Source organism: Mugil cephalus, chromosome 23, assembly GCF_022458985.1.
Source record: "Mugil cephalus isolate CIBA_MC_2020 chromosome 23, CIBA_Mcephalus_1.1, whole genome shotgun sequence".
Lineage (NCBI taxonomy): Eukaryota > Metazoa > Chordata > Actinopteri > Mugiliformes > Mugilidae > Mugil > Mugil cephalus.
Window position 1 is genome coordinate 2,983,024 of NC_061792.1, and position 22,466 is coordinate 3,005,489.

Consider the following 22,466-nt stretch of genomic DNA (forward strand, 5'->3'; position numbering starts at 1 on the left):
GAATTCTGTATTTGTAAGGTATTTTTTTCTGTTGGTTCTTCTGATAGCTGTCCTACAATATAATGCAGTTTATGGTATAATATAATATTTTGTAGGAAACTGTAATTATTACCCACAATGCAATATTATCGACAGTAATATACTGTTTTAATATAAAATATGTTACCGTTGCAATTTGGCCATTATTTCACAGCAGATAGCAGTAGCTGCAGATACTCACAGACAGAAGACCTTGCATCTGCCCGTCAAAGCTGCATCTGATTTTTCTCAATGCCAATATGCACTAAGGACATTGTTTACTGAGTTTCATTCAGTTTTTGCTTGTGTGGATTTGATTGCAGTGTTTTGTTAATTTGTTTTTGCAATTAAAGTTAAAGAAATATTAAACCACAATAAGAATGTTTTACAACAAAATAACTGCCCAAAATGAGACAGTTATTCGGCTTCTCATAAAAACATTGAATACAAAGGGGCTTATCAACACACAAACCATGTGTATTGTGTAATCATGCGTACCATGTGTTTTTGCTGTGTTGGACTAAAATATTAGGCTATGAACAATACTAAAGAAAGAATGGAAAGAGTCAACTCTTCTTTTGGAGCTGTGGCAAAAGAGCCGTCTCTCAGAAAAGAACCGTACTGTCCACTATTCAACATCACCACCTTCACTAAGGCAAAGTTAGTTTTAGGTTTGGATATTCACATTCATTCCGGATGTGTCATTTATGGACCGTCAATAAATTGCAGAAGAAATTACAAAAACAAACGTGTTGATCTCATCAGAATTATGATTAATAAAAAATATACATTTTTGTCCTCATATAGCACACTAATTTCATGTGTAGCGTATAATTAATTAATTTGAACCTAATATTTGAAAAGAAGGTATGCATTTTTAGAACTTATGTTCCATGTCCCGTGATCCACGAATTCCAAACATATTTTGAATTGTACTACTACACTGGACGAGTAAGACACATCTCTTTATATTGGATTCAAGAAAAAAATCTTTCAGTCATATTAATTTTCATGATAAACTCAGTTTTCTCACTAGCTTCCACGTCATTTGACTTGCCATTTACGTACATAATTTTGATATAAGTTCGGAAGAACCCCATTTTTTGCAAATATCCTATCCTCAAATTTGTAGTTAATCAGTAACATAAATAAAATAATCTGTTTGGGTTCGTGTACGTCGTTTAAAAATAACAAAGTTGAAAAGAAACACGCTGGCGCCTACAATAAACGTTTAGACTACACTGACGGAATCCCCCGAGGGACATTTTTTGTTTGCGGAAGTCTGGAAAGGTAGAAAATCTGTGGTTACAAGTGATCCTCCTACAAGTCCAAAATGGTCGATTTATTCTGTGCACAGCTTTAACTCGTGCAGTCCGCGACACTTTCGTCCCATGTTAAGTTAAGTAAAGTTATGTTTTGTTACGTCAAGACAACTCCGAGCTGTGCAACGGACGTTTTTTTAGCGAAAGCTCCAACCGGTCGAGTTCGTCAGAGAACATGCAACATCCTGAGTCAGATTCTGTGAGAATCATCTCAACGTCTTGTAATGCTGGGACTGCGAGACGGCCGTTTACCAGGCGGAACGGCCCCAAACCATGGCCCTCCGTCGCCCTTTCGGTACTGGGCTCCGTCGTAGCTGTGGCCGCTCTCGGTTCTGTCTGCGCGCTCATGTACCCTATATTTAAAGGTAAGCGTGCGCGCGGGCTGTGTCCATATGTGTCAATCTTTACTTTGCAATCCCTTCTTAAGTATTAAAATATAACTTACTATTTACTCAGAGTAGCAAAATCTGATCAACTATAGCTGCTTTTGTTGAAATCAGCTCATTGTGACAGTAGTGTACTGCAGTGATGTGTCGTTCGCGAACGAGCCGTTTCTTTGCAGATGAGAGAATCCGTGTATCATTCGTTCATTCATTTTTCTAAACTTCGGGACTCTGTGGGCAGATAGGGTTTAAATCCCTCCTTCAGTGGACAAGGCAACAGCGTGTGTAATTATTCACACCGCTATTGCCATGCAATAGTACAATATCAACCATATAACTGAAAAAATAATCACAACACAATGTTATATCCTCAAGTATTATTAATTATTAAGCAAGCCCAAATAGTCTTCCGCATGGCACTGCCGGTTTGTAGATTGACTGTTTTCTCAACATTATATTTTGACTTTATTCTCGAGATTTCAACTTTTTGGACAAACAAGTCGTTATCCATTGTTTTTTTTTGTTTGTTTGTTTGTTTTTGTTTTTTTAATTATTATTTTATTTTATATGTTTTGAAAAACGAATAAAGGAATGATACATGGATTGGCAGGGATGGGGGTTTATGTTGATGGGCACATGGCCAATAACAGACTAGGATCATACCATTATGTGAAAGAAGGAAGGGGGCAGACGGTCCAAAGACAGCGAGTGTACTGGCTAAGTCTTTGAAATTTCCCATCTGTAAAGTTAAAAACTGGGTGCATCTTTATAATGCAGTTTTATGACTGACCTCACGGAAGTAAGGTAAGACAGTTTCAGTGTAAAATTCATTTTGACCCTGAAAATAGTTGTTTGATAAAATAATATGTACACCTGCTGCCCTTTGATTATAAAAAGAGCACTAAGTGGAACATCAGACAGTACAGTGTAGTAAAATGCAGTGATATTTATCGACTCTTTCAGAGCTGCGTGCGGAAAAGGTGATAGGAGAAGATGGGACTGAAGAGAGGCTGCTGGGTGAGTTTGAACATCGGTCTCTTTTGACACAGATCCACTGCTCCAAAGGGTTCCTTTTTAGTTTTGAATTCACGATTTTGATTTTGATTCAGTCAGAATGCCACAAAATAGTGAGGTAGTTTACTGAAAAGACAAAGAGGATTTTCTGCTGTGTGACTTCAGCTAAATTCAGAAAAAAAAGTTGGAAAAAGATAGACTTTTCTTTCTTTGCAGAGCTCACATTGTATCAGTAGCAACAGCATGCGCACAGTCAAGCGTTTGCGATAACTTGCAGTCTTTTACAGCACTGTGGAGCTCTAATATTTGCAGAATTGTTGTAATTCAGCCACACTGGATGGGGTTTCAAGCATGACCTGCCTTTTTAAGGTCACTGTAAAGTCTTCATTTAGTTTTCTTCAGCCATTTAGAGGTGGACTAAATGGTGTGTTTTTTATCACTGACCTGCTGCAGAACCCAAGTTCACTTCAGTACTATTTATTACTATTGGTATGATGTTGTTTTTCTGGAATGCGGTGTTACTTTTACACTAGTTGTTTTGTTCGAATTGTTGAGGGTGTCTAATAAACACGTTAAGTGCATATCGTTTTCTTGCTTTCAAAAAAACAATCAAATATTTCTGAACAGGTTTCTGGAGTATCCTGGTGCTGTCTGTATTAGTAGGATGTATCTGCTCTATCTTTTCGTGGACTCTCACCTACCTTGACTCTTACCAGCCTGACATGGTGTTTCCAACGATGCTGACACTCCACCACATCAGGTACCACAGTGTGTTATTACACCAGTATATTGAAACAGTGTGTACATTATGCATTTGATGATGTGGTTCAATGGCTCTCTGTCTGTCTGTGTGGGTTTTTTTCCAGAGATGATTCTGGTCACGGTTTCCACATGACTTATGGCGTAGCTGTTCTTAATGGCATCATGGCAATGCTAACCGTCATCTGGAGCCTCTCCTGAGAAAGGACACACACACGTGCACACACACATGCACACACACATTTGTCTGGTTATCTTTGTGAAGACATTGCCATTACTTAAATGTCCTCTCTTTGTACCAATGTATGTATGTATTCCCTAGACCCTTAAAATAACCATCTTAACTAAGTGCCTATGCAAATAAGTGAGGCACAAATGCACAAATGTCCTAATTCCGATGGTATGAAACTAAAAACTGGTCCTCAGAAAGGCAGCTGTACAACAGCACACAAAAACTTGTGTTTCTGTCTTTTGAAAGGACACTTCATCTACCTATGAATTCCCTCCAAGTTTTAACATGGACACTTTACAAGAAATTAATTCTGCTATGGGTTAATTATTGTGTTTTGTTGTTTTTTTTTTTTTTTTTTTTTACCTCTGTTGGTTTAGCATATTTTCACACAGAAGCCTTTATTTACAATAGGTAGAGCTTCATGACTTACATGTTCTCATCTGAAATTGTCATTAAACTGTCATTATTAAGAAAATCAAGTTGTTTCTGTGTGAAAATGAGTTTGTGTGTGATGTGTCTTGAAACCTTTCTTTCTGATCATTGTAACTACTTGTAAAAACTTGTCATTCTAATCTTTTAAAATCTAGGACTCTGTGCAGGCCAGTCGAGTTCTTCCTCATCAAACTGCTCATCCATATCTTTATGAACCTTGCTTTGTGCACTGGAACGAGAAGGGGCCATCCCAAAACTGTTCCCACAAAGCTGGAAGCATGGAGTTGTTGGAATTGCATCCATCAAATTGCTAGATGGAGAAGCATCACGGGCGTGTCCACATGCACATGCGTGCGCTTATGCACACGTGTGTACACGCGAGTATGCAGCTCCACATGCTCGCTTGTATGCACTTATGCACTTTTTGCGCCACTGCTTATAGATATAATTCAATTGGCCTTGAGTTTGACATGTGTATCAAAGGATGACAGGGTTCAACCCAACTTTGCTGTCAGAGAGGAAGTATTCTTTGAGGCTGTACAAAACTTTTATTGGTAAGTACTACAAACATAAATAAGGAAACAAATAACATAGATAGTTTGACTTATTTATTGTTTCATCTGCCCAGGAGGATTATGATGCCAGGTACCTACAGCAGTGTTGCTCCACTGATGTCTACATTTCAACCATCCCAAATGGAGATGAAGGGAGATTGTGGAGGTAGCTGTTGCTGTAGAACACTCTGTCACTATGTATCTACTGTTTTCCATCCTTAGGCCAAGTTTATAATATGACTATAAAACTGAAAACAGAGAACATTAGAACATCTCATCTCTGATTTGTTCTAAATATCTGGCTTTCAATACATTGTACACAAAATAACCACAACTGTCTGCAACACTATTACTTCCTTGGGGGATTTAGTGTGAGAACTGAATTTACTTTACCCTGAATTTTTCTGTAACATGATTTCTTAGCCCAAAAGAGATTAATTTTATCCCCTTCCATTAAACTTCAATGTAAGACACAGTTATTCCACACGTGAAATAAAATAAAACATTAAGTTAAATCAACTGAATGCCCAGACATATTTGAAAGGCAAAAATGGTAACCACATTAGATCCAATGAATACAGACGGTAAATAACTTATATTTTCCATCATGTATCCTTATATTATTAACATTCTCTGACCTCTGACCCTGATTGAGATGTTCCTCAGTAGAACTCAGTAGAGTTCAGAGGTTCCACTGTTGCTACAACAAATTCAAGACAAATTCAAAAATACACAAACTCTACAACAAACAAATAAGAAAAAGCAGCTTTCAGCTTTGGCTCTGTGATTTCTAAAAAAACAAAGATTCCCAGTGACTTTTTCAGTGACGTCCGACCAACGACAGAGACTGACAAAATCTATTTCATTTTGAACGTGAGACTTTTTTTCAATCATTTTTAAACAGCACAGGTTTGGATGGCATTCAAACTCTGAAACTGTCTGCACAGCCGAAATGTCTTAATTTACTGTGAATCTAATCATTTTTGAAGGATGGTATGTGCTGGATTTAATCTGATATGACTCTGTTTGAGCATATTGGCAGGATTTAGGTGAACGTGTTATTTGTATCATTACACTGAGCTGATAAAATCCTTATCCACATATTATCATACACCATAGCTAATTATCATGTGCAATATTTAAGGTGAATTCGAGATGAATCATGTGTCTAAAAGTTGTGCTTGTTTTTGTTGTGTAGGTGTTGGTCTGACTCACATTTCTTTAGTCTGTATTCTCATGTTTGTGACTGTAAACGTGCATTTAAAAGCATTAGTGTTGATATTGACATATTTTTCTTCAATAATTATCACAAATATGACAAATATTCCCTTCAATTCTGTGTGGTTTGATCATTCTTAACAGGAAGTTCATGTTTGGATTAAACTAGTTTGAAGAGATGCTGTTGGGTCTCCACTGTAGATTCATTTATTTAAACGAACATTTATTTTTCAAAAAGCCACAAAATGTTTGTTTTCAGTTGTTTTACATTCAATTTACTAAAGAGTTTAAGTTATTACATCTCACACAGCACCCCAACTTTTTTGTTATTTTATTTTATTTATTTTAATTTGAGTTATATAGTCCCGGAATATGTAATAATAATAGCACAATGTGAACCAGACCAAATCTAGTTACTCATTCACTGGCTGCTGTCAGTCAAAAACAAACTGAATGAGCCTGAACTATATAAGTAATGCATGATGATAATTTGTACTGGGATAGTGACCTTTCGAAGTTCCTTATATTGCACTCTAGAATAATATGAGCCCACTAGTCCACTATTTGAATATATTACTGTATCATACTGTATCATTAGTGTATTGTGGAAGTTTTTTCAACGTTGTCAGTGTGCTTGGTACTTCTCCAGTCACAGTGGAGGATATTTGATACAGAGCTATCATTATAAGTAAGTAACCTTTGAACAATAAACACATTTAATAAACCCAGAAAAAGAAAGAGGGATAGGAAGAGGATCATATAGTACACCTTCAAGGTTTTCACCATGTCATGGACAGAGATGGAGGTGCACTGCAACTTGACTAGTTGGTGGTTACTCTAGTTCATATCACGTGTAATTACATATATTTTCACAAATAAAAATACATTGAACAGAACTTCTACAGATAAAATACAGATTGTGTTTTATTTAGTTTTTTAACATCAAAGTGAAGATTGTCACTCATCTCCTAAAGGGCCTAAAGCACATAATTGACTTGAAAACCACATCATGTCTATGAGCTTTACTCATTTATATGTTTTTAACACAGTTGTTAACAACTGTAAGTACACGATCGTTTTATCAAAAATTCAATCATCATATCAATTTTTGTCTGATAGCCTTAAGTTTTTGGTTTAAGGTCATATGTCAGATGGGTGCACGCTACAACAATGAACTACGGTTAATGTCAGCCATTGAGTAATGCTGTGATTCAAATTGTTTAAGTGATGCTGCTACTCATTTTTAGACACATTATCTAGAAATGCTTTAAAGGGTGACTAACAGTGTTCAAGTCTTAAAAGACCTTGATTAACAAAATGAACACGGGATCTGCAGCTTCATTTAGATGCTGCAGTGAAGTGAAAGGAGTGGCAGGATGAATCTACGACATGATTATCTTTGTTATGAAGTATATAAACTGTAGTAAACAGACTTGATTTCAGGACAAGGGCCTTAAAAAAGTTTTCTACTTGTAGATGTAGCCATTTGAAGCTAACAAGACCTAAAAAAATAAATACAATATATCTGAACCAAATCGACAAACAATGATATGTCCAAAACATCTTCCACAGCAGGGAAGAGAGCCAGACACTGGTTTAAAGAAGAATTCTTTTGTATTTTGAATTTTTGTATTTAGAATTATTATTATTATTTTTTAAAAAAAGGCCTTTTGTTATACCGTGTTTGTGTTCAACAAATATAATTAATGAGGGAGTAGCAGCAGGTTTTTTACTTTTTCAATTTTTTGGGCTCTGGTGTCTGGCTGCAGGGCATGACGAGTGCTGACGTCAGATCAACTGAATGCCTTGGGGTCATGTGGGGGTCATCCAGCCATGTGCCAGTAACACAGCAAAAAAAACTCGGAACTGTTCAGTAGATTCGGTACATCTCAACTGTCTCAATTCTATGCTTCATGTTGACACTGTGTAACATAATTTCTGTCTATCGGTACTGATAGACAAGACTGTGGCATTGTTCAAGATCTTTAATCCTGGAAGTATGATTGAATAGCATTAAGTTACCAAGGAAACCACGCCATGCTCTTACACCACCAGCAACAGCAGGCTAGATTACTCAGGTAAGCAAGTTGATTTCAAATACCAAGTTATTGGCGTAGTAAAGAACCTCACATGTGTTCGCGGGCCAGTGGTGCTCATGTTGGTGGAAATGGTACGTGGCTTTACTTCCAAATGTTTTCAGATCATTATTTCAAGTGGTGCAGTTGTCAATCCAGCCAAACAAGAAGTACGTGTCTAAGCAGCCGAAGGTACTATGCTGTTTACTTTCTTCCACCAGTATATCAACAGCAAGTGATTATTTGAGTTGAAATATTATCTGAGCCAATCAGAAGACTAAGACTAAATTCATGCACTTAATTCGTCATCCCCTCAGAATGAACTGTAATGACCATGGTAATACCAACTTCTCATCTTGCAATCAGGTCAAACTTTCATTCATTACCACAGCTTTAACTCCTTACTCTTGTTTTCGAAACACAAAAACCTTGGATACATTTTAGTTATTTAAAAATAGTTTATTTCAAGATGCAGCATTACAACATGAAAAATATAAAATAGTAGGCAAAATAGTGCTTGCATATACTTCAGTGCCATACTTCAGTAAACTGTTTATTCAGGATTTCCTCTATTACCAATGTTAAGCAATACAAATGAACACATTCTCAACATTCACAGACAACATGCGCTCATAGAGTCTACTTTGTGGCTCAAATGACATTTACTGAGGTAACCATTATAAAGTTTAGAAGCCTTCCTGGGAAAGAGAGTTAAAGTTACCAAGAACTAGAGCTGCCATCAGTAGGTTGTACTGATGTTAAGCAACATGCATTTGGTTTAAGCAACACAATACTTTGGTCAGCAATTCTACACTTGGATACACTGTACATATATAGACACACCGATCAGGCATAACATGACCACCTTCCTTATATTGCGCAGGCCTCCTTTGTACATCCAAAACAGTTGTGAATCATCAGAAAATGTACATGGGCCTTCTGAGGGTGTCTTGTGGGGGGCGTCTAGCTTCTATGGGATGAACAGAGGGGGCTCTGTGGATCAGGCTTGTTCCAGTGCATCCCACAGGTACTTGATCAGTTTGGGATCTAGGGAATTTAGAGGCCAGATCAACAACTTGTGCCATTTTTTCTTGTTATTTTTTTTATTTTATTTTTTAAATGGAGTGTCTTTGCCCCCCCCCCCAAGTGCAAGTGCTCACATCCTTATTGTTAATATTGATATTGTTGACATAAGAGACACTTCCTACAAAAAAAAACAAAACAAAAAAAAACAGCAGCTTCACCTTTTAAGGCACTTTCATCACAGCAATAACGGACAGCATGTAACATAACTAGTGTTTTCCCTACCATTATTATAGGGAGGTGCCCCATCCTATAGAACAGGTCTACACCTTGTTCTTTTATTAAACAAACTAAACAGTTTTATGTTATTCATGTTATTTCAAATCACTTCTGTGTGTACATGATGCACGGTTACAATCCTCCTATTCTCTCTGTAATGTAGATGTGCGGACACATCAGGTTAACAGCTACAGAAAGAATGAACTAAGAAGAAATTTTCAAATGTTTAGTTCAATGTACAGCACTACAAGCTTCAAAACAATTGTAATATGTTAATGACAGGTAGTTATATGCCCGGTACAGATACTGTACTGATACTTAAACTCAGACTATGTCAATTATGGTATCCAAAATGTATACAATAAAAGACATATTAAATCTAAAACCACATTCAGCACTTTTTTGGCTACTGACAAATCAAACACAGTAGTTGTGCTGATGTATATGCTGATGATTGTCAGCTCTATCTGCATGTCTTTCACCACCTAGTGGCCACAGTATAGTTTGGGTTTCAAGCAGAAAATCTTATAGAAGTGCAGGGCCACCTTCTCATTGAATGGTTTTCTTTGTTTTTGTCATTTTCTACTATGTAGACTTATATGGACGACATCAAATCTATGGAAACATATATGGCATTGTGTATCTTGGATCTGTCAGACTTCACATTCACGAGGTAGTCACCTGGAATGGTTCACCAGCAGTCTTAACAGAGTTTCCAGACATGGGGCCTGCCTAGCCTTTACTCTGTGACCCAACTCATCCTAAACCATCTCATATGGGAAAGTGGAAAAGAAAAAAAAAAAAAAAAAAAAAACATTCTAGGAGAAGGTGTGTCCGAACACTGGATTGGTACTATACTGTGTTTTATTGCATGCCATCCACAAGAGCTTGCACCACTGGAGGAGACTCCGACCCCTCTGCTAGGCTGTTGCCCTTAGAGCGCCTCCCTGAGGCCAGTTTGTAAAGTCCGGCGAGGAGGAAGATCACAGAAATGACCACAAAGTAGCTGCCATAAATGAGGAACTGAGGGAAGACAAACAAGACACCCATCAATCCAACAAATGCTCTGAAACTGTACACTACACTTACCTGTGTGCTGTCAAAAGCAACTGAAAAAGAAAATGTGGGAAGGGGTGCCACCTTACCTGTGTGTAGATATCTAGGCCAAGCCCAACTGAATCCACTACCACCACAGTCAGTAGGGTCTGCAACACCAGTGCCACAAAAGTGTTCACTCCAAACACCAACGCGTACCGGTGCATGCTGAGACTGGTCGCTATCTGAAACCTGCACACAGACATGAAGTGGCTTTAGAGGTTTTGACATGTAAATCATCGGTTTCTGCGCTCTGGACTACTATTTCACAAGTTTTCTGATTTCACTCATCCCTTTACTTTTTATAGTTGTCTGTAAAGACTTAAAAGAAAGTGCCTGAAGTCAATTCATTCAAATACTCAAATAATGTCCACTGGCCCAACTTATGACAATGGTTTAGTTTATAAGTTCTTGAGCCAGTGATCAGCCGTGTAAAGGGGAGATTCCTAGAAACAGCTGAAAGCGGCAAACTTCAGCTAAACACAGTGCAGAGTCAAATGAATCAATCCTGGTTTTCAAATCTGTATTTCATGGACATGACATGGAATTAACATGTAATTTACAGCAGATGTGAAATTATAAACTAAATGACCAAATCCAACATAACGTAAATGGTGCCGTGGTTAACCCTGATACCTAACAACAAGAAGATTCTGTGCTCTAACATGTTCTGTATGTTCTCCTTATGCCTGCATGATGCACAAGTTCTCTCCAGGTGGTACAGGGCAACACATGACAGTGAATTCTTACCTGTCACGGACCGTTAACCAACTCAGAACACAGAACTTGGATTAAGAAATCCTAGGCATGCAGATTTCTGATTTCTTGCGAAGCTATGGCACAACTACCCACCAGTCTTTTATAACTGAAGAAACTACTTGGATGAGTGGTGAAATTCTAGAAGTGCAAGACCCTGCTTGTTTTTTGGATTCACCCCTTTATGCCTGTTGATGTCCAAGTCTTTGATTAGTCTAAGTAATATTGCAGTAATTCATTTTGTACTCACGTGGCCACGGTGATGAGTAGCATGTAAACGGTTCGAAATAGGATGTAAGAGCTGTAGCACAGCCAGATGTTTTCCAGTGTGTCCATGACAAACACGCACGCAGCCATCAACAAGGAGAGTGCGCACAACACCAGCTCTCCCCATAGAGCCCAGGATACGGGCAGGCAGCCCACCAGCAGAGCTGCCAAAGCACCTATAAGACCAGCAAAACAAATGTCACAAATACTTTACATTCGTACATTGTATCACTTCTGATCACACATCTGGCTCAATAATTTTATGGGTTTTCTAAGTTATTGTGCATCTAATGAACAAACTTCATCTTTCAACATTGATGCAATTAAAGATAAAGCTACAGTTAGGATTGTCACAAGCAGGGAATATTAGGACCTGTTCAGACCTTGCATTAAGATCTAATCTGGGTGACGATCACGTAAAACACATCCGATCCGATCTCTGACCCCATTTGAAGTGGGTCTGACTCATATGTGTCCACACAGGTCACATGTCTTTGGTAGTGTGAATGCAATGCATCCTGAGTTGTTATTTTGTGTACAAAGTGTGAAACCAAGTTGGGATCTAGAGATGCATTTGGAGACACATGTTAATGCCAAGTCTGAACACACGTACCTAAAACTGGTCACTTGGGATCAGATAGCCCATTTTGGATCTTAATGCAAGATCTGAACAGACCCTAAGTTGATGATTCTCAATTATTTGACTGTTTGTGACAATCATTTTAAGCACTGTGATAGGTGCCCTTCGGAAAGAGTTGAAAGAAGAAAGATGATTAATATGTCATTACAGTGGCAAGATTATGTAGAAAATAATGTCATAATTATTACTTTAACCCAGAACTCAAATTTAGCTTATACTGACCTAAATTTTTAAATTTACTGTAACCAACAGCCTTACCGAACAGAGTGGACAGTGTCTCTACGTAACCATTATAGATTTCATAGTCCTGGGATGGGCGAACGTTCTCCCATAGTGCTTGAGCATAGTTGATGATCTGGAAGTAGCCACAGGTTGCCAGGGCCCACCACAGTGACCAGGCCAGCAGGGGGCGACATTTATAGCATTGCACAAAGTCATGAAACAGCCCCCGCAACACCTCCACGAAACCGCTACTATGACTTCCTGCCTCAGAGGAATTGGACCTCTGAAAAGAGAAATGTGGACAAGCAAGGAGATTGTGAATTCATTCATAGTTTAACAGATGAATCTTGTCATGAACATGATTTTTTTTTTGTAAAGTTGGGGGTCACTCACCATGAAGACTTCCTGCCTATTCAGAGGCTCCTTGTTCTCTGAATCCTCTGCGCTCTCCATCCTTCCTTCTGCTACTCCTGAACTCTTGTGGAAGAACAAGCTCCTGTTGGGCATGGGGAGAAACCAGGGAGCAACAAAGGCCAGAGCAGCCGATGCAAGTGTAACGATGACAAGGTGGAGCAGCTGAACTTTGGCCACCGAAAGGAGAAGCTGACCCATCAGAGATCCAGCAGCTGATCCAAACAGAGTAATGCTGCGGCAGTAACTAGTTACTTTCTGGTACTGTGCTGGCTCTACCACGCTGTAGATGTAAGAGTAGTAGGCCACATCTGAAGCCGTGGCCAGCCCAAAGAAAAACTCCAGGAGCTGCATGGCCGCTATGCCATTCGTCTTCCAAAGCATAGCGTAGGTAACTACAAAGCTGGTGGCCTGCAGCACCAACACAGGCTTATAGCGGAGGTAATCAGTGGCCAAGAAGATGGGAAAAAGCAAAACGAGGTAGGAATACGTCCATATTGGATAGATTTCACTGACAACCTGCACATAAAAGATTTGAGAATTCTTTTTAGTTTGCTCCATTACAATTTCTTCAGTATCAAAACTGCTTTATAGAATAGCATTTATACAGCATTTGTTAAAATCAAACCACTAGAATCTGATTTAAAGTAGAGGTCAAAGAAATATACAGCATTCCACCTATCTGTATTTTAAGGTCTACTTCCTGGACTTTTAAATCAATAAAAATAAAAAATAAAAATGACAGAAATCTTCCAATTAATCCGTTTATGTCAGGATGCCAGCATGCCAGAACATGGAGAATGTAATTATTTTAGGATTAACCAGAAATTCCAACAGATCTCAGATTTCACAAGATTTTTTTCTGTCTAAAGGAAACATGTCTGGACCTGCAGTTGAAAACAAAAACTCAAGTTTATTTTGAAAATATTGGTGTTTTAAGTTGGCAGCTATGGCTATGGCAAGCTTCCACAATGTCTTTAGACTTCTCTAAAATAGTTACAACATAATTATGACACAATCCACATGTATCTGTAAGAGACTGTTCTCTGGTAACTTAAAACCCGTTGTGTATTTAGAGTTCATTAAGAACACTACAGATCAGAACAAGGAAGACCTCCAAGTAGATAGTGTGTATGAGCCTGAATAAAGGATAACATTTTTCTGTTCACGTGAGCAAGGAAATGCATTACGGACCAGTGTTTTTTTTTTTTTTTCCTGGAGAATGGTACGTCAGGTTAGCTTTGGGTTCTGCGTAGAGTCCGAGGCAACGATATAGCAACGGCTCAGCTTGCCGCAGTACTATAAATCGCAGATAACCGTGTTGTTGCAGGGACGCCTAACCTAACTCACCCTAAGCTAACATCAATTACACCTAACATGTTGTCTTATTTCGAGAAGAGGAATACATCTGAGAAATTATAAAACGTTTGTCAAAGTCTACGTTTAGCTATTCTATCAGTCAAGTTCAAATGTGACGCACCTTGCACGAGTGTACTGCTGAACGTTAAGCTAACTCACCTGAGTCTCCGTTAGGTTCTTATCTGGTCCCATAAGGTATGCTGTCAGGAAAGGCTCCGATGGCCGGAGGTTGGAAAAGAAACCGTATAAACAGAGCAGAAGTGTCGGGTAAAACAGAGACATGATGGGAGCCTACTGCAAGCGTGACCTACACTGCACATACACATGCAGGGTAATACGTATTAGAGTAACTTCCGCTGTGTCACGTGGATTACTCCAGCCCCGCCTCCTGCGACTTATACTTGCGACAGCCGGTACTGAGTTAGTTCCATAGACAGTGTAGAGTAATTGTTCAAAAAACATAAATAAGGCAGGCATTTTATAGCATGTTCATTATAAATATGGTATATCTGTATTCATCTTCCACATTCATTTTAATAACACAACACTAAGACCCAGGACTAAACAAAAGACAGCAATGTCCCCAAAATTGCACTTATTTTTCTTAGGAAATTTCTTTTTTTTTTTTTTATTGGCCCACTTAATATCACACTGTCCACCACTTCACCACCTCTATACCAGCGAATAAGCAAATATAAGAACACGATTCTGTTTGCAATATTTGGGAAGTCTTTTATTTGATGAATGTACATCATTAGGCTAACAGGCACAGGTACAGAGGTAATGGTTACCCAAGCAACAGAAAAAGTAGAGTGCAGATCACTGATTTAGATGCTTTATTTTGTTGTGTTGTCTGAAACATGTCATTGCAATAAGCCAGTATAGGTTAGAATTCACGATATTATAAACAAGCAGTCAATAATATTGAAGGATTGTATTATTACGTACACCGTTACGTTTTCTATTTGCTTTGTGAAACAAATTGTGAATCTTTGCACGTTGCGCTATGGAGGCCATAGACATCTTAGACACAGAAGGTATTAATACATCAAACCTTGTAGAAGCAAGACTGGGGGGAAAAATGGACAAAGTTTAATTAAAACACAGAAGGGTGCTTATAAGCAAACAACAAGAGGATGAACATGTCCCGTCATCAACACATTCAATGCATTAAGACAAACTGGTATGGAAAGCTGATTAAGAATGATGAGGTTCAGCCGCGACTCCTGCAAAGTGCATCAGTATAGTAGCAATAACAAAATCTGACGCATGTGAACAATCTGAATAGTCAAGAAGCTTAGATCAATTCGGCTTAGTTAGGCTCAGAGACAGGTTAACAAAAACACACACATCAGCCACCCGAATTAATATTATTTGTAGCCCAAGAACAAACAGAAAAGGACAACTGGAGACTTTATTAGCTAAAGTAGATGTTGGGAACCAGAGCAGAGATAAGCGGAGTGTGAAAATAGCACTTACATTCATTGGGTGGACACAAACGAATGCTAGTGATGGCAGCGGAAGGGGAGAAAACAGTGTTTAATAGATTTTCAAATACTAAAAGGTTGACCATATATTTTAGATTTTAACGTTTATACTGGGAACATGTCGATTTTCTAGCCACTTCTTCCTTTGCACGTCCATATTTCCTTTATTTAATCCCACAACATTCAACCTGTCGAGAAGCTTCAGAGTTACATTGCGAGTTTTAAGACGCAGCCTTGACTGCAGTCTTATAGACTACAGTGACAATGCAGACATCTACGCAGAACCTTCATGGAGGCAAGCGCCAACTGACATGCACCTCCCCAAAAATGTAACGAGCTGCGGCGACATAGAGTGCAAGAGCTGCGATTGGTCCACTTGTTGAAAAAATCCGTAGGTTTAATTGAGGAGATTTGGATATACAGACAACTGTATGACTTGTGTTCGGCGAAATTCCATCAAAATTGGGCCAAAATTTCACAGAAAGTTTCACACAAGTCTAAATGACTTGCACCAGCGTCAGCTGCATGCATAGGTTACAGCGTTAAGGTCCCATAGTACTGTAGAAGCTCCTTTAGTCAAAGTGATGTGAGAAGTTGGACATCAGTTTCATATGTGTCTGCGCACAAATGTCCACAAACAGGGTTAGCTTGGATTAGAACAAAGACTGAAATAGAGAGGGAAAACAATTCTAAAAACTGTATCTGATGAAAATGAGGATCAGAATTTATTGAACATTGTACTACACAACTATCAAACTGATGCTGATGTTCTTCTCTTTTGGGGTTTGTAGAAAACAAGCATGTTTAAAAAAAAAAAAAAAATGAGACTGTCTTTTCAACTGCAAGTTTTTGTCACATACATAACCATCCCTTGTACTGTACCCAATAAAGCATCTTTGAGTTACACAAACACTCCACAAAGCAGAGCAGATTTAATCTCTGATCTTTCTGTGTACATATTATGTATTAGGCCGATACATATGAAGCTACATGGTAAAGTGTCTTGTGTAATCGTATTCTATTGTGGGAATTACGGCCTGCACAAACTTGAGGAAAATCAGAAGATACCTGAAAAAATGTGAGTTAAGAAAAAAACACAGGAACAAGAAGGTAAGTCACCATAACTTTTTTTCCATTTGATCATGTTATTGCCATGAAAGGATACATATGAACTCCCAGCTCTCCTCCTCCTTCTGCCACGGTCTCAATGATCTTTTTCATCACCTCGGCATGTCTGGAAGCAAAGATCACAAAAGCCAAATACCAACCTGAGCCACAGTCACACCATCAGAGGTAATCAGTGGTGGGAAGGGTAGCCTAAAATTGTACTCATGTAAGAGTAGCATTACTTCAAATTATTATTGTTACTCAAAGACGTAAAAAGCAGTCATCAAAAAAAAAGAGTCAAGTATCAGGTGAAAAGACTACTCAAGTACTGAATAGCTAATTGTAATGTCTGTTTTGTTTCATTTTTTGAAATTATGCAGTCCATAAAAAAACAAAAACAAAATAACTCACAAATTCTGATATTTCCAAATCAGTGTTTTCCTTCCTCATCTATGTAGTTGTGACGAATGAAATGGCAAGTAAAAGTAAAAAATGTGGTGCACTAAATCGACTCGGAAGAAATTTCTTTCAAAAAGTTACTGAAGTTAATATAACGGCATAAATGTAAAAAAGATGGGATTTGCGGCTCTTTGAAGGGAGCTGGATCCTGTACATCTGTTCTTGTTAAAGAGCAGATCAAAAGACTGGCTCACTTTGATATTTATTTATTTTTAAAATATATATTTTTAAAAGCCTTATTCACCTGCAGGGGTGGACGGAGCACATGGCGGGTGGAGGAAGGTGGGGGTGGTTCTCAATGGTGACCGTCTTCTTCACATGGTCCTGGCTGATGTCCTCGTACATCTGTTCTACAGTCAGTGGTTGTCTGTCCTGTTAAGACATGGCGACACAAACAAACTAATTTTAGTTTGGGCTTGGAATGTTTGTAAACTATTTGTGTTTAAGCATAATAAGTAGTAAAAAAACACTAGTAAATAGAAAACTAAGTGTAAGATAAATTATAAAACATAAATAAAATACGAAAAAATAAATACTTAAAATAAAGTATTATATTCCATCTTCAATGGATTTGTTTCTTTTGAATAAAACCATAATCCTTTTTCCAGGTGCGTACTTCATCGTATCCGAACAGCCAGAGTCGAGGAGTCTGGTAGTATTTATCATATGTGATGTACAGGTCATATGTTCTTGTCTGAAGGATGGCATCTTCACTCCCAGGCTCTGCTTTGGCTTTAGTTTCTACCATTTTACTGGTGTCCAGGGTTGCCTAGAAGAAGGAGAGAAGAGTCAAGTTGTCGCTGGACATTCATAAACAATAAACCACAGACTGTAAATAAACATGGACAAAGGAACAGCTCCTCAAAAGTGAAACCAAAGCAAGCAGAGCTCCCTCTTGTGGCTGAAAGCAAGCAGAGCTCCCTCTTGTGGCTGGCTGAAGTATACGTCATGAGCTCCAGTTAGCGGGACTTGAGCCAAATAAAAACACTAAAATATAAAGAATTATTTCTTTTATTTTTGGGAGTTAACATAATGCCGATGCAGACTCAAGTGCCTATTTTTGTGTGAAGTTTCATCTTAGTTAACTTTTAGACGTTATAGAAAGGGGATGCAGTATCATGATGACTACCAGCTGCCATGCCAACCGCTCCATGAGGTGGTCCTGTAGGACCGTGACAGCTGGAAAAAATAAATGGATAAATAAATACATTGGATAATCCAACATTCCTTTGTAACTGGTGGAGGTAGAGGAGAGTGCAGTATTAATTACACAAAAACATGAATGAGTCCAGGTGGAGGTGTGGACGGGTCATTGATAACATGCCTCCGTGTGACGTCACTCTCAGATCATACTTTGCACTCTGGGTCACAAAATGTCACCGGCCGAAGTCCCGGGAAAATAGTGTGAGTTTGGCCGATGCAAAAAAGTGGGGATATTTTGTCCATATTTATATACAGTCTATGCATTAAAAGCAATAAATTCAAATTTCTGTACAAACCTCATCTGTTTCCAGCAGACCACTTTCCTCATATTCTAAAAAGAAGACAGCCACACGTTGAGTTTGAGAAAAATAAAATAACAGCTTTGTTACTGCTAAGACATGAGTAAGAGATGAATACCTTCCATATCTGCTGCTTCTCCATCTTCATCTTCATCGTCATCTTCACAACATGCTGCAGACGTGGCATTCATGTTTTTGTCCTGAAGAAATTTGGATTCAAAGCATTTTTAACCGCATTCTTTAAGCACTACTTAAAAATGGTTGACAGCCTGTTTTAAAGTATTTTTTAACTGCTAGAAAACTGACAGTAAAGTTCCAGACTGTCACCTTGATTTCACACTGTAATATTCGAAAAAGTTGTCACATAAACTATGATCGACATCTGGAATTCTGGGACTTTGTTTTGGTATAGACATACCTTGTTATTGTCCAGGGAAATTTCTCGCACAGCGTCAGTGACTCCTAGCACACTTGCTGAAACACAGTCACATCATTTTTCAAACTTCAGAAACATCATAACATATTAAGGTATAAGGTCAATAAACCCTTTGAAATGTATTTATTTAAATGTATCTAAGAACACAACACACTCTTCTAATTATGTTGTCCATTATATGTGTGATCCGTGTGTGTGAGAAAAATAATATCAATCCAATCTAAATCCAATCCAAACAAGGCTTCATACCACAAAACTTTTCAGAGTACCTCAGAAACACAAAACAAAAACCTTTGCATTAACCAGATACAGTAAAAAACTAAAATATTATGTGCTTCTTACTAATGAGATGTCATGACTGACGAGTTAGCTGAACTGCAAACTGTATTTACACAGTGCAGAGAGGACAGGACAAGAGAGGTTATGAGGAAATTGAACATGAGCAAAATAAATGTGCAACTTTGCACAAAAATATTTCACAGTGGAGGGACTGTTGTCTTCTGGACTGGCATGACTCTATTGCCTCTGCGTTGTTAAGTGTCTCCGATAGAGATGGCATTTATGGCTCTTTGAAGTGAGTTCACAAGGATCTTGTGGATCTGTTCCTTTCAAAGAGCCCTTCAAAAGACTGGGTCAGTTTGATATTCATTTATTTTTAAGATGCCACCCTGGGGGTACCTCATTTTATCCTCGAAATAAGAACTGTAATAGGATAGGATCTGGATCAGCATCACTCAAACTTAGACATCGCACCAATACATAGTCTCTTGGTAGGATATCAGGGTATATCCATATCTAAAAGATTCTAGATAGACAGATGCTTTACTGATTGTATGAGAAATTCGAGAAATTCAAACACCTTTGCGCTGACCGGTCACTGCTACACCACCTCCGTTACCAACACCGCTCACTCGGTGGAGCAGAGTGGCTTGCTAATGCAGAGAAACTGAGTCATTGGGGAAGTGCATGTGTTGTAGGTTGTTGGTTGCTACTGGAACATACGGATATGTCAAGAGACGGTGTCCAACCTGAATTGTGGTAAGTGTCCACCCAGCCCCCGTCTCCATCATCCTCCTCTATGATGGCTTCCAGCTCGTCTGAATACTCCATTTGTTTGCAACGCTTATAACAAGGAACTGCAAAAACATACAGAGGTATAAAACAGAGGAATTTATCAGACCTCACTCAAGTTGGTCAGCAATTTAAGCAATAAAGCAACTGGAGTGGATTTTTCCGATACTCGACTCTAGATGTGTTCTAGTGGCTGATAAAATGTATCAAAGCTACATTTACAATAAAGAAATAAGAAAACATTACACCTATCTGATATTGCCACAACCAATAGCATTAAAAACCACAAGCAAAAGGAAAAATAGGTGTAAAGACTAAATAAAAATAAACTAATAATAATGCAATAAATTAAATACAATAGTAGTAATAAGTAAATGGTGTACAAGATGTGCATGTGTACAAATCTGAAAGAAACAGAAATAAAATCAATCTTAACAAAATCGAAACAGAAATAAAAAAGCAGAACAGAAACACCTTCCAGGTATCCTGTGTTACACTCCAGTGTCAGTGTGTGTGTATTCAAAATACATACTAAAAAGTGCTAATCAATTTTGAGGCTATGAATGCAATTAAGAAGCACATACAACTTGCTAATGTAACAAAGTGTATGAGGTCAGTGTAGTGTCAAATCCTCCTCTTACCATTGCGAGTCAGGAGAAACTGTTTATCTTGGGGCAAATATGGCTTCACCTTAAGTTCTTCTCCTGTGGCCCTGAATGGACACGGACATAAAAATACATATAAATATATATTTATATTAAATAATGTCCATTATGCTTTTGTCTTGGTAATGGTGTGGTAATAGTTTGGACTATTGTATGATTTTCTAATAAAAACGTCAATATGGTATCCGAATTTAGACGCCACAAAATATCTTTTTGGAATTTGTTTGACACTAAAAATGTGCTTGAAAGCTAAAAAAAATATAAAGCAATTCTGATGTCTCAATTTCTGGCTGACCACATAGCGCATGGTGTGGTGCAACTTGAGTTTCTCCAAGTGTGAAACTGCACTATGCTGTGAAATCCACTTTAAGACACAAGAAAAGCTGTTAAAAAAGGTCCGGTAATGTTACACAAATACAAATAAAACTTAATGCTGAAAGTCAAGTCTATTAAACTGTCCCTGTACTGATGCACATAGTAAACACTACCAAAATTAATACAAACTAAACACTGTTGATCCTGGTGTACATTAAAAGTTAACCTGAACTTCACAAGGCAGCAATCCAATTTATTGTACCACTGGGCGTTGACGCCATCGCTGGGAACCCTACACAAGACCTGATGCCGTAGCCTGACGTATACCTCCCTAGAAATGCAACTACACATGCGGGCAACGCAGACACAATGGCTATAATTGTTCTGGTTTGTTTTATTTTGTTGCTTTTTCTTCCTCTTCCCACTTCACTTTCAGGCAGACAAGTCAAACAAATGTTTGTATCTTCGAAACCTTTACATCAATACAACTGGCCAGTCACTGCCCAGAGCTCTGGTGGCTTAATTACATATAAATAGGATATTTTGTCGGCTGCGTAACCCCCTACGCACGTTGAGTACCGTGATACTGTTAATCAAGTCCGTACTACGTACTCAGCCTGCGGCAGTAGCATAAATCAAGGTTGAATGAGTAGTCGGCACTTACCATTTCCACGTGGGGCAGTGATGAACCAAGTGATCTCCAGCTGCTACAAACTAAAATGCAAAAAATCCACAGTAAACCTTTTGCAGTGCCGCGATTACAGTAAAATGAAAAAGATGAGCAAAACAAATAAATAAATACATAAAAATGTGCTCGAGTCTTCAGCATGTGCATTCTTACCTCTTCTGGTGTTATGACTCCAGTCTCTTTGAATTTGGACTCCTGCGATTAATGATAAAACATTAATTTATCTTGAAGGCAAGCCCAACACTTCCAGTTATAGCTTACCGGCGAATAACCTCGTAGCTGTGCAAAGAACAATTTTGGCTGGATATCCTGCTAACCTTCTAATAGTCTTGGGTATTGGCTTCTATCTAAATAGGACAGAAATGAGTATCGTACCGGACGGCACTGATCACCTGTTTACGTGTTTATGTCGTCTCACTGTAGCTACGACCATCAACAAGCTAGCTCGTGTAACGTGAGTTTACCTTCAATACAGGAGTGAGAAACTCCGCCACTCCCAGTGCTGTTCCTTTCACTGTGTTTATGACGTTTTGCATCTTGGAGAATTCCTCCTAAATTAATCCAGAGCTACTACTAAAGAAAGGTCCTGTAAAAATCTCAATGTTGTTGTTTTTTCTCTGACATAGCTGCTCAGGAAGCCAGCAAGAACTAATCACATGATACTCCTTCTTCTCACA

At 38.4% G+C, this 22,466-nt stretch overlaps 3 protein-coding genes across 3 annotated transcripts; 1 reads left to right on the forward strand and 2 right to left on the reverse strand.

Annotated features, from left to right (window-relative positions):
• The first annotated feature begins 1,266 nt into the window (after nucleotides 1-1,266).
• Nucleotides 1,267-6,048, forward strand: arl6ip6 (ADP-ribosylation factor-like 6 interacting protein 6). The gene is made up of 4 exons (XM_047577137.1): nucleotides 1,267-1,705; nucleotides 2,687-2,740; nucleotides 3,365-3,497; nucleotides 3,604-6,048. Exons 1-4 carry the CDS (start codon nucleotides 1,516-1,518, stop codon nucleotides 3,695-3,697), a joined length of 471 nt encoding a protein of 156 aa, XP_047433093.1. The 5' UTR covers nucleotides 1,267-1,515; the 3' UTR covers nucleotides 3,698-6,048.
• A 2,397-nt stretch (nucleotides 6,049-8,445) lies between these two features.
• Nucleotides 8,446-14,407, reverse strand: slc19a2 (solute carrier family 19 member 2). The gene is made up of 6 exons (XM_047577055.1): nucleotides 14,219-14,407; nucleotides 12,683-13,219; nucleotides 12,326-12,572; nucleotides 11,411-11,603; nucleotides 10,455-10,596; nucleotides 8,446-10,332 (listed from the first exon to the last, which is right to left on the reverse strand). The coding sequence occupies exons 1-6, from the start codon at nucleotides 14,339-14,341 to the stop codon at nucleotides 10,174-10,176; spliced, it is 1,401 nt and encodes a 466-aa protein (XP_047433011.1). The 5' UTR covers nucleotides 14,342-14,407; the 3' UTR covers nucleotides 8,446-10,173.
• Nucleotides 14,408-14,880: 473 nt separating this feature from the next.
• On the reverse strand, nucleotides 14,881-22,465 carry atg3 (autophagy related 3). Its single transcript, XM_047577056.1, has 12 exons — nucleotides 22,254-22,465; nucleotides 21,943-21,984; nucleotides 21,766-21,815; nucleotides 20,763-20,833; nucleotides 20,079-20,186; nucleotides 19,033-19,088; nucleotides 18,733-18,814; nucleotides 18,612-18,646; nucleotides 17,729-17,881; nucleotides 17,357-17,484; nucleotides 16,712-16,780; nucleotides 14,881-16,614 (listed from the first exon to the last, which is right to left on the reverse strand). The coding sequence occupies exons 1-12, from the start codon at nucleotides 22,323-22,325 to the stop codon at nucleotides 16,533-16,535; spliced, it is 948 nt and encodes a 315-aa protein (XP_047433012.1). The 5' UTR covers nucleotides 22,326-22,465; the 3' UTR covers nucleotides 14,881-16,532.
• Between the last annotated feature and the right edge of the window lies 1 nt (nucleotide 22,466).